Raw genomic sequence first — 12687 nt, 5'->3', positions numbered from 1 at the left:
GACAGTGTTTTTGTAGTGCATGAATCCCATAACATTGTACGCGGGAAGCCGGGCGGGCTCGCGATGTGCTCTTCTAAAACTGATAAAGCATCTCAAACTGGCAATACATTAAAATAGGGCGCTATGCCCTTTGCCAGAAAAGCACTTTTATGAATCGTGCAGCGAGTGACGTTTCAGTCATTTGAGGATGCACTCGCTCCACGACAACCGTAGATCGAACGCTCTGAATGCAGTCCTTCGCGTATAGGGAACCCAAGCTCAAGTTCACGGCGCGACGGCAGCGCCGCGCTGCGGCTCTGGGGAGAAGCTCTGGCGCAACTGGGTGCAAGCGCAGTCGACTCAGCCTGTTTGTTGGCAGCGGGATCACGCGCGCGCGCGCGTTTCTCAGACGGTGCGAGGTACTGGGGCGTCGTGCCGACAGCTTGTCACGCTGAACCGAGAGGCTTGCTGTGCGAAGCTGCATTTCCGCGTTGGCAGAAGCGACCCCGCAGAAGCGCAAGCGAGGTCCGAAGTATTGCTGTGTGCAGACAACACCAAGGCACGCGATTCGCGTGTGAAACTGTATCGATTCTCGGGCATGTCGCACGAGAAATAAAGGCGGCAAGCATGGATAGCTGGTAGCGCTGTCTTGCCTTCTATTTCGGCTGTCTCAGTTCATCGCTTTTGTTCGTTTCGACTACAGGAATCAGTACGTAACTCGGCGCATGCACGCAGCGACTAGAGTAATGATTACTTGCTGTCTTCTCGCATTGTGAAAGTCCAGTTACGGTTGTAGGTGAAACAACTGTGTTTTGATTCCCCGTGATCGTGAGACCTACCCGTCGTTGTCGAACATTCACACTCTCGTTATACCGTTATCGTTGCGCGGTTGGTTGAATTCAACTGAACTCGGCACATTGTCAGAAGTTCGGCGCCTGCAATTCACACACGCGGGAAGGCTGCTTATCACGCCGGAACGCACGTACGCCTGTGCATTCAGCAAGCTTTGACATCGTTCTGCAGGTTTGCTTTGTTTTTGTCACTTCATTAGGGTAATATTTAAGCCGCTAAATATAACTGGCACTTAATACATGCTTTGAACCTTGAAGTAACCACTTTCTGACTTTGTGCGATTTTCAAGTCGCGTTCGCGCAGCATGTTTTATACGCCTGTCAGTGGATATCCTCATAGAAAAAGAGTGCAAGCACGACGCGAGAGCCAAAAAAAGAGGCGAGCAGTTCATCTTGCTTCACAGTGGGTTAAAGCTCAGCTACCTGCCTCGTGTCTTAATCGGCGGGTGATTCTCCAGCAGCACGGAGGCCTTGAGTCTAACCTTATCAGGAAACAGTACCGTGGCCGTATCTCTGCGCCGACACAGTGACTGAGCGTGTGTACGACCTAACGCGAGCCTTTTATCTAAACGAGAAGGGGGAGTGAGGAGTGGAGAGGAGGTGTGTGGGGAGAAGGTTTGCGCATGCACAGTAAAGGTGGTCACGCCGCACATCACCACCACCACCACCGGAGGTGGTGTGAGGTGTGTGGAGAGGGTTTGGAGAGAGTTTGCGCATGCGCAGTAAGGTTGGTCACGTCGCGCACCACCACCACCACCACCCGGATTGAACTCCGCCATAAGATGCTCCGCATCTAAAAATAGCTGATGTGCGTCGCTGTAGTTCGAAATCAGGGATTTTATCCAGTGGAAATCAAATTATAACAGCTTCGTTTTCGGCGGTTGCCACTTGCGCAACGATGTCGGGCGCATTTCATAGTACAGAGCAAGCGTTGAAAACGACATGCTTAATTTGCGTCGCAGGGTCTCTACAATTTGTTTTATAAAGCTGACAGTGCCTCTTGGGACGCATATCTAAAGGTTGAGCAACAAGCGCTGGTTGCCCTGGATGACGCCTTCTAAGTGCCGACACTTAGAAGGCGTGCCGACAGAAATGACGCTGGAGCGAGACAGAATGGTGACCTGGAGAGCTATGCATGAGGGCCCGAGTTTGGCGACTCTCGCAATCTTTCAGAGCTCTGGCGACACCCCTTTGAACGAGCTAACAGTACGAGATGGTGAAATCCATCCCTCAGCGCGCCCCTGCATTCCATTGGTTACGATGGAACGCGGCGTCACGTCAAGGGCAGTCGACAAAGTTGGGTGGGCCTTCAAACCAGAGGCATCCTCTTTCATTTGTCGTTGCACTCAGTGCGAAAGTGCACCCATGCAAAAAAAGTGTCAGAAATACTGAATAACAATATTTTTAGAGGTGCGTACGGGCTCTTTAAGTTCATTTTCAAGCACTTATTGTCCGCACTAGGTATCCTTAGAATAATCAGCAACGTGGCCTCTGAGATTAGTTCCGGCTGAGAACCGTACACGAACACACCGCGGCCGCAGCTAATCACCGAGGCCACGTGCATAACCATCATGGTTGGCCTGTACATTCTAGCGCATTGCTCGGCCGGCGTATGCTCGCTCCCCGAGCACGTGCGCCCGACTGATTAGCTAATTTGCTGGGCGGTATACATAGGTAATTAAGTCACGACATGCTGTGGCCAAGCTAATTAAACGCGCTAATGCTAAGACTGAGCTAATTAAGCCACATCTTACTCAGATCATTCTAATAAAGCCGTGTAAAGCTGTAACCGAGCAAATTAAGACCATGCTAATTAACACGACGCTATTTAGGAACGCGCTAATGGAATTCACGCTAACCAGAATCTTACTCACCAAGACCATGCTAATTAGGATCGCGCTAAGTATGATTACGCTAATTAGTGTCATACTAATTAATACATTTGTAATTATTATTGAGTGGTTAATGGTGTGTTAATTAGACATTAACAGTTAGGAAATACCTATTCGATATCAGGTTAATCAAAATCTTACTAATTCATACAATCAAAATTGAGACCGAACTGACGCAGTCTTCACTCCGAAGCAGACCGAGCAGACTGAGTAGACGAGCCACGTAAAAAGCTGGAAGAAGCTAGGTGATCACAAGTTCCCCTGATGGCTCCAGCCTTGCACAACCAGTACTAGTGCAAACTGACCAAAGTATTTTATATGCAAAGGAGCTACTGCTTAGCGTCCACCGCATGAAACGCTTGACAGGCACACCGGCACTATGACTGTCACGAGTTGACCTGTGGCCTTCTCAGAATCAACGAGTTTGCACCCAAGTTCGCGCGTCAATCAGTTTGATTGACAGACGCCCGCGGCGAAGATCGGATCCGTCCACCGCGTTTGCTCTTGCCGAGAACAGCGCTTACGCCATAATGCCAGCGAGCGGCACGATTCATCTATGAGCTTAATCGCGCAGACTATGCACACACGTGCGAAGAACTAAAGATTATATCAACACGTGACTACGATGTTTCGAATTCAATTTCACCGCGCTCATGATGTACCACTCACAGCCTAGAGTCACTGGAAATTTTCTAGTGGCTCTATCACAGCCATGAAGCAAGCGCCCTTGGTGGCATGTGCGGCGAGAAATGTTGCTATTTACTTGTTGTGGAGACATTGTTTCTACCGATTCGTTACTGCACAAAAATCTTCAGACGTGTATTGTAAGTAGTGTAATGAGGTTTATTGGACACGCCTAAGAAACAGGCAGTAGAACACAGGGCGAAGAAGATGGTGGTGTTCGAACGCAGATCTCGCGGTGCCTCCGCTCGTGATGATGATCGTTTTGCCCCCTGTCATCGTGTTCGTTCCTTCATTATAATTGCCCCCGTCGAGAAAGATGAAGCCATCCTGGCGATCTAACAAGTGGAAACAAGCGGGTCGAAGTACGGCTTCAAGCGATCTACGTGAACAATATCATGTCCACGCGACGACGGTCGCCGAGCGGCGTAAGCGGTTCAATGGCGTAATTGACAGGTGATGTGCGCTCGACTACGCGGTAGGGACCATGGTAATTTGAAAGTAGTTTGGCAGACAAACCAGGTGCGCAGGACGGTACATGCAGCCATACAAGTGTTCCAGGTGCGAACGTTGCGGCAGGAGGGTGGTCGTCATCGCGGGCCTCTTTCTGGCGTTGTTGGTTTGTTGTAGTAAGATGGTTGGCTAGTTGGCGGCATTCTTCAGCATGACGGGCGGCTTCTGACACGGTCGTGCACTCGGATGCATCTGGTGCGTATGGCAGCAAAGTGTCGATAGTGTGCGTTGGTTGGCGACCATACAGAAGGAAGAATGGGGAAATTCCGGTTGTGACTTGCGTAGCGGTGTTATAAGCGTAGGTCACAAATGGAAGAACCAGGTCCCAGTTTGTTTGGTCAGATGCAACATGCGTCGCGAGCATGTCGCCCAGGGTCCGATTAAACCGCTCAGTGAGACCGTTCGTCTGAGGGTGGTAGGCGGTACTCGTCCGGTGTACAATATGGCACTGGTGGAGAAGTGCTTGAATTACATCGGAGAGAATACACGGCCACGGTCACTGAGGAGTTCACGAGGAGGACCATGACGGAGCACAAACCGATTGAGGATGAAAGATGCGACGTCCTGAGCGGTGGCCGTGGGAAGAGCAGCGGTTTCGGCGTACCGTGTAAGGTGGTCCACAGCAACTATTGCCCATCGGTTACCTGCCGTTGTCAATGGCAATGGTCCATAAAGGTCAATTCCGACGCGGTCGAATGGGCGATCTGGGCACGGAAGCGGCTGTAGTGAACCTGCTGCGGGATGCGGTGGTTGTTTCCGTCGCTGACACTCGTGGCAGCCACGAATGAACTGACGAACATAGGTGAACATTCCGCGCCAGTAATGCCGTTTCCGCAAGCGCTCATAAGTCTTGAAGACACCGGCGTGAGCACATTGCGGGTCGGAGTGAAAGGACGCGCAGATTGTTGAACGCAGCGTTCGGGGAATAACGAGCAGCCACTTCCTGCCATCTGGGGAATAGTTGCGCCGGTACAAGAGGCCGTCTCGAATGCTAAAGTGTGAAGCCTGGCGTCGCAGTGCTCGAGTGGTTGGAAGTGTGGGTGCCTCAGATAACACGTCGAGAAGCGAACCTGTCCATGGATCGTTACGCTGGGCAGAGGAGACGGTGTCGACGTCAATATCTGACACCGCGTGGTCTATAGAGGATAGGGATGCAGTCTGAGTGGATAGTGGTGACCGCGAGAGCGCATCAGCATCGGCGTGCTTGCGGCCGGAACGGTATACGACGCGGATGTCATACTCTTGAAGTCGGAGAGCCCAACGAGCAAGGCGACCTGTCGGATCCTTCAGCGAAGACAACCAACATAATGCATGGTGGTCCGTAACCACGTCAAACGTGCGGCCATATAGGTATGGGCGGAACTTGACAAGTGCCCAAATTATCGCCAAGCATTCTTTTTCAGTAACGCTGTAGTTTGACTCAGCCTTGGTGAGCGTTCTGCTTGCGTATGCGACGACATACTCAGGAAACCCAGGCTTTCGTTGCGCGAGAACCGCACCGAGGCCGACACCGCTGGCGTCTGTGTGCACCTCAGTTGCAGCCTCAGTTGCAGCAGGGTCGTAGTGGCGCAATATAGGTGGTGATGTCAGGAGACGGCGAAGAGTAGAGAACGCTTTTTCACAGTCGGAGGACCAAGACGAGACATCGGTGGCGCTGCTTAAAAGCTGGGTCAAAGGCGCAATTATAGAGGCGAAGTTGCGCACAAACCGGCGAAAGTAGGAGCATAATCCTATGAAGCTCCGTAACTGCTTTACAGTCGTCGGTTTGGGGAAGTCGGCGACAGCGCGTAATTTAGCCGGGTCTGGAAGTATGCCGTCCTTGGATACGACGTGACCGAGAATCGTGAGTTGCTGCGCAGCGAAGCGGCATTTCTTGAGATTCAGTTGGAGCTGAGCATTCTTCAGACACGTCAGGACATGTTTCAGGCGTACAAGATGTGTTGCGAAGTCTGGCGCAAAAACAACATCATCGAGGTAGCAGAGACATATGTTCCATTTCAAACCCCGCAGAACCGAATCCATCATGCGCTCGAAGGTGGCCGGCGCATTGCAGAGGCCGAAGGGCATGACATTGAATTCATATAAACCGTCAGGTGTGACGAAGGCTGTCTTTGGACGATCGGCATCTGCTAAGGGCACTTGCCAATAACCTGAACGCAAATCTAACGATGAAAAAAAACTCGGCACCTTGTAAACAATCAAGGGCGTCGTCAATCCTGGGCAAAGGGTACACGTCTTTCCGAGTGACCTTGTTTAAGCGCCGGTAATCCACGCAGAAGCGAATCGAACCATCCTTCTTTTTAACCAGAACCACAGGTGATGCCCATGGACTTTGTGAAGGTCGAATAACGTCGCGTTTAAGCATATCATCAACCTGTTCGGTAATAACTTGACGTTCGGCGGCGGAAACACGGTATGGTCGCTGTCGCACTGGCGCGTTGGAGCCTGTGTCGATGTAGTGACGAATGGTAGACGTTCGTCCCAGGGCGGGCTGAGCAACGTCGAAAGATTCGCGGAACTGGTGCAGCAGCTGGAGATCAGAGCGTTCAGATGGCGACAGTCCGTCTGCGATCGACGAATTGAATAGGTCGGAAGGTGGTACATTAGAAGGGTTGAGGGCACCGATAGCTTCGAGGTCGATGCCAGATGAATCTTGGTGCATGGTAAAAATTTGTCCTTTGTCAATGGCCTGCACGCATCCAAGAGATTCACCTTTAAACAGTTGGATGGGATACGGAAAGGGATTGGTGACGCAGAGAACGCCGTTCCCTTGAGAAATGGAGAGGGTCGAATAAGGCATTAGAAGAGGTTTCCGACTGAGCAAGAGGCTTGATGGCTCAAAGAAGGCAGCTTCATCACAAATGCCGGCGCAGAACACGGGTAGCAGAAGAGCTGCTGTCGGGGGAATTGCAGTGTCTTCTTTCACGACTAGCTTGTGTGCGTCTTGCTGAGTGTGGTTGTAGGGCTGGTCGTAGAACGGGAAGAGTTCAAGTTCAGACTTGGCACAATTTATAACAGCGTGATGACGCGATAAAAAATCCCAGCCAAGTATGATGTCGTGCGAGCAGGATGAAAGGACGATAAACTCAACAATGTAGTGGTCCTTCGCGATGATCAGTCGGGCAGTGCAGGCGGCTATAGGCCGAACAGGTTCTCCATTCGCTGTTCGTAAGGATATTTTATCAAGAGGCGTGGTCACTTTTCGGAGCTTGCGGCAAAGTTTGGCGTCTATAACCGACACGGCAGCACCGGTATCGACAAGCGCATATGCATGAGTGCCTTCTACAAAAACTTCGACAATATTCGACGGCAAAGTTCGAGGACTTGAGCATTTCGACAGCGCAGTTCTTGCCTCCTGAACTGCGGCGGCTAGTTTCCCTCATTTTCAGGGGCTGGCCGACGACGCATTGGTGACAAGGAGCGGCGACGGGGTGACGGTGAGCGACGAGACGTAGGTTGCGGGTAGTCACGTGAGAACGTGCTTGATTGAGGATCCGGACTTTCGTAACTAGACAGGGGAGGACGGTTCCTAGAGTTGTTCTGTGAATGGGCGTCGGTGTATCCTGGCACGCGGCGACGGCAGTATCGGGCGATATGGCCAGGGCCGCCGCATGCGAAGCAGATCGGCCGGTTATCACGCGTTCGCCAGGCATTTGCAGCGATGGGAGTAGCCCATGTGGCAGACGGCTGAGTCGAGGCTGGGGTAGCGATGGGAGCAGCCCATGTGGCAGATGGCTGAGCCGGAACTGAGGTATGCGGCACACCATGGAACGGCGAGGGCTGGTAGGGCTGCTGCCGCTTTACTGCCTCAGCGTAGGTAAGAGGCGCGGCGACAGGGTGTTGCGGAAAGGGCACCGGCATGGCCTCGGAAATCTGTTCCTGAAGTGCATGTTCGAGCAAGGGAGCCAACGGGGTTGGGTGCCGCAGTAGCTGCTGCTGTGAGAGCTCTTGACGCTGAGCAAAAGGCAGGAGAGAAAGCTGACGAGCCACTTCCTCACGCACGAAGACTTTCATTTGTGCGAGAAGGTAGGACTGGTCAGGCATGACGTCCAGTGCAGTGACTGATTGGATCGTCTGCGATGAACGTCGCGTGAGAGCTCGTTGCCTCCTCAATTCGTCATAGCTCTGGCACAGAGTTACAACTTCGGAAACAGTGCTAGGAGACTTCGCGAGGAGCATCTGGAAAACATCGTCGTCGACACCCTTCATGATGTGCTGTATCTTGGCACTTTCGCTCATTGAGGCATCGACGCGCCTGCAGAGATCGATGATGTCCTCGATATAGGCGGTGAAAGTTTCACCTGGTTCCTGTGCCCGTGTGCGCAGACGTTGTTCGGCGCGTAACTTCCGTACGGCAGGGCGACCGAAAACGGCTGATATTGCCTCCTTGAAAGCGCCCCAGTTCTCGAACTCAGACTCGTGATTCGTGTACCATAGCTTCGCCACGTTGGCAAGGTAAAAGTTGACAGTGCTCAACTTCGCAGCGTCATCCCACCGGTTGGGTCCACTCACTTTTTCGTAGGACGACAGCCAGTCCTCGACGTCCTGGTCTTCTGTTCCCGCAAATATCGGGGGGTCTCGCTGGTGAACAGGCCCGGGGCAGGCAGCGGCTGCGAGAGGTGGCGTCTGTTGGGCAGCGTGAGCTAGCATGGTCGACGGCAACGTGCGGGATCGGAGTTCCAGGGCGTAGGCGATGGGGGCACCCAGCACGATCCACCAAATGTAATGAGGTTTATTGGACACGCCTAAGAAACAGGCAGTAGAACACAGGGCGAAGAAGATGGTGGTGTTCGAACGCAGATCTCGTGGTGCCTCCGCTCGTGATGATGATCGTTTTGCCCCCTGTCATCGTGTTCGTTCCTTTATCCATTTATCTGTAATATTTGATAGAAGCGAAATGAGCTGTAAGTACACGCCGTAGACAGCTCTCGTGGAGCTGATATTACTGCCAGAATTTTCTGCCAGAAATTCAGCAGCTCTAAGGTGAGGAGGTTGACGCAATACGGCTGAGTACTTAATTGTTCTTCGCATTTTAAGGCAAAGTTCCAAATGAGAATTGCCAGACGCACTAAGCTGAGTACTGTGAATGCAAGTAGAGTATATAGTTGTCTCATGAGCCATATGTCAACAAATCAGAGATGATATGAGACAATAGAGCAGGCACTGAAATATACGCTTTTCCTTTCTTTTTTCCTGCACGAAGCACAGGTTCGCTTCCGGGACAGTCAGGAGTAGTACTTGAGCACGCTGGAGGTCTCGTAGATGCGCCTCAGCAGCGGGTAGCTGCGTCCGCACTGCCCTCGCACGTCGTCCAGGTCCACGTCGACCGCCGCGACCCACAGGAAGCGCCAGTGCATCAGCACCTCAGCGGCCTTCTCGAACACCGTGTACTGGTCCTCGTGCGTGACCCACGTGTCGTTCTCGGCCGTGTAGGCGACGTCGTCCTCGATCCTCTTGACGCGACCGGGCACCACGGCGCACACGTCGGAGAAAGAGGCCCTCGCCGCCGGACCAGGCTTTACCGCGTCGCCCACGTCTCGTAGCGACGTATGCCTGAAAGGCGTCGTGAAGGAAAGGAGATGACTCTTATGGGCTCGTTTTTCTTTGTTAGACACAATATTAATAACTCTAGTCGGGTACAACTTTAGAAAAAAGGAGAGGCCCCGCCCATATGACCGAAGCGCGGCAGCCTATTGCCTCCGCGGCAAAGAAATAGTCCCGCTTTAAAAAAACTGTGGTTCTAAATCGCGTAATTCCCGGTACGTATAATACTTTCGTACTTTGATGACTGGTTTGATAGAGCTGTCGTGATGGGAATGCAACAGCACATGCCGGATCGCGAGAGAAAAATAACCCCGTGCCTTCTACAACGCTGCGCGTCATCTGCTCTCTAAATTCGTTGCAAGGGACAAAAGTAGAAAGGGCAGCGCTGCATGGTTTTTGCGCTCGTTTACATGTACACGGATAATTTACTACTCATTTCCCGAGCCTAAAATTAATCAGTTGCTGTTTAACAAATACTTAAAGGCACAATGCACTTATCGAAACCATGACAAACCAGGGGCGAGAAGACGACCGAGGCAGGAAAGTTAAAAGGAAGCTTCGTTCATCGTTTTAAATAAATACATGGATGCTTGTCTCCTGGTTTTAAATAGCAAAATATTTCTGCTTTTTCGTAGTTTTATGCTTTCACAAACTTATTTTCAAGAATGTGATGCATCTTATTTTCTTTTTCTTTCACGTTTTTTTTCTTTTTGCAAACCTGCGATCTCACGAGATTTCGCACGGCGTTCAGCGCGAGTTTTCCGCCATGGAGCCCAGCGAGGTGACATCGGAAAGCGATTCTTTGTTGCCGAACGAGCCTTGTGCTGCCTCGATGTACACACCACCAAGGAGCGTCGGCAAGAACAAGAGCGGCCACATCCTCAACAGCGATTCACGGAACAAGATCTTCCACTGCTACACGTACTGGCGCAACAGGGAGCCCGAACGCAGCGTGGAGGACACGAGCAAGTTTGTCGCCGAGATGCTCGGTGTCAGCGAAAGCACAGTCTTCAAGGTGAGGAGAGAGGCCAAGGCTTCGTCTTCTTCGGGCGGCAATCTCTCGACGCCCTCGCGAAAGCGCCCACGAAATGCGGAGAAGACGCAGCACGAAATATGACAGCTTCACGTTGTGCGCGCTGAGGTCATGTGTGCACGATTTCTTTCGCCGCAACGAGATACCGACGGTCGAGAAGATAACCAACGAGTTCTCGAACCGTATGGATCTCCCGTCACTGAAGCGGTGTACTGTGCGGCGCCTGCTTGCCGAGATCGGCTTCAAGTACGAGAAGAGGTGCCGCAACTCGCTGCTTATCGACCGCGACGACATCGTCGAGTGGCGGAATCGCTACCTTCGTGACGTAGAGCGCTACCGGGCGGAAGGCCGAAAGATCTTCTTCCTGGACGAGACATGGGTGACGGCGAGACACACTCAGTTGATCGTATGGACAGACACCGTGGTGCAGAAGCGCGGACGCATGTACGCTCGCGCAAATGGCCTTTCAACGGGTCTGAAACAACCCTCTGGGAAAGGCCAGCGCCTGATCGTCACGCACATCGGCAGTGAAGATGGGTTCGTAGACGGCTGCTTGGATGTATTCCGAGGACGAAAAACAGGCGATTGCCACGAAGAAATGGACGGCAATCGCTTCGAGGGATGGTTCGGCGACGTGCTGCAGAAGTTGCCAGCTGGTAGTGTCATTGTTTTGGACAATGCACCTTACCACTCCCGGCGAGAAGAGAAATTGCCGACGACGTCCTGGAAGAAGGAAAACATACAAGAGTGGCTGAATAGCAAGGACATCGCCTACAGCGCGACGTTAGTGAAGAGGCAGCTGCTTGAGTTGGTGGCATCTGTGAAGCCACGCTTTCTCAGCTACATCATAGACAACGCAGCTGCAAGGGCCGGTTGCGTTGTGCTCAGGCTCCCGCCGTACTACTGCGAATTCAATCCCATTGAGCTCGTGTGGGCAAAGGTGAAAATGGTATCGCTGCGGACAACCGAGACTTTAAGCTGTGCACTGTGGAAGACATCTTGAGGGAAAAAATCAAGAACGTAACGGCGGAAGACTAGAGGAAGAACTTCCGGCATGTGATGGAACTGGAGGCTAAGTTCCGAGTTGACACGTCTGGAAGTGACCATGTCCAGCCCATCGTCATCCAAGTGGGGGAAGATGACAGTGAAGAAAGCTACTCTGACTGCGAGCTGTCCGGCATTGAGCCCTACGAGGAAGCTTAACGGTTACCTATTAATTAAATAACAGCCCTTATCAGGGCTATCTAAATGTTGCCGGTGGGGATGTTGTGTTCAGTCATCCACCCCGTGACCCCTCAAATAAGTAGGCAGTTCATTTGATGGCGTATTCCTTTTAATGGAAGTTCAATTCTGAAAGAGCAACGTCCTGCACACATTTTGCTCAATTTAACTACTGGCATGGAAACATGCTGAAATGCTGGCAAATCGAAATGCAAACATAATTATTAACCCTGAAAAACCATGTGGCGCCCAAGATCCTCATCCAGGCAGCCACTGTCCAGCTTGACAGGCCCGTTGATGAGATAGCTGCAGTCAACGCGAAATTGACAACCACTGTTAACAGCTTGCACGCCACAGCACATTAATGTGGTTTCATTGTTTGGGTATCTAGCTCATGCAAGTAAGGAACAATTATAAAACATCATTACTTTAGTGAAGCCCAAACTGCTCATTCGTGCAGCCATTGCCATGTTGTGGCGCCCTATGGTGAAGTAGCAGCAGCCGAGGCGAAGTTGACTGCCAATGTTGGCAGGGCGTATGTTGAAACGAAAACAAAAGTGGCTACGTTGGAACCACCGAGAAGCTTTACATGCCCCTAAAGGCCAATCAATGCAGCCAAGCAACAACAGGGACACACCGTCGGCCCAGTTTACTCCACAGCATAGTCACTGTTAATTTCACTAAGCCGCTTCAAAAAATAATATCAAAGCAAGCCCAGTACCGTGCCCCTGTTGCCCATTTCCCTTAGTTGTGCCACCCTTAGTGTTCTTTATAGCCTGTTCAGATGAATAATGCCAATGCAAGCACTGCGAGAAGCAATTGTAAGCTTCAGGTCTGCCGAGGCAGTCATGTTGGAGCCATCGACAAGCTTTACATGCCCCTAAAGGCCAATAAATGCAGCCAAGCAATAACAGGAACACACCGTCCGCTCAGTTTACTCTACAGCACAGTCACTGTTAATTTCACTAAGCCA

The 12687-nt window shown here is 51.7% G+C and overlaps 1 protein-coding gene across 1 annotated transcript; it reads left to right on the top strand.

The window, feature by feature from the left end:
• Positions 1–10677: 10677 nt before the first annotated feature.
• LOC119382213 (uncharacterized) lies at positions 10678–11696 on the top strand. Its single transcript, XM_037649928.1, has 2 exons — positions 10678–11433; positions 11607–11696. The coding sequence occupies exons 1-2, from the start codon at positions 10678–10680 to the stop codon at positions 11694–11696; spliced, it is 846 nt and encodes a 281-aa protein (XP_037505856.1).
• The last annotated feature ends 991 nt before the right edge of the window (positions 11697–12687 follow it).

Source organism: Rhipicephalus sanguineus, chromosome 2 (assembly GCF_013339695.2).
Source record: "Rhipicephalus sanguineus isolate Rsan-2018 chromosome 2, BIME_Rsan_1.4, whole genome shotgun sequence".
Lineage (NCBI taxonomy): Eukaryota > Metazoa > Arthropoda > Arachnida > Ixodida > Ixodidae > Rhipicephalus > Rhipicephalus sanguineus.
This window is presented reverse-complemented; position numbering and strand designations above follow the sequence as displayed.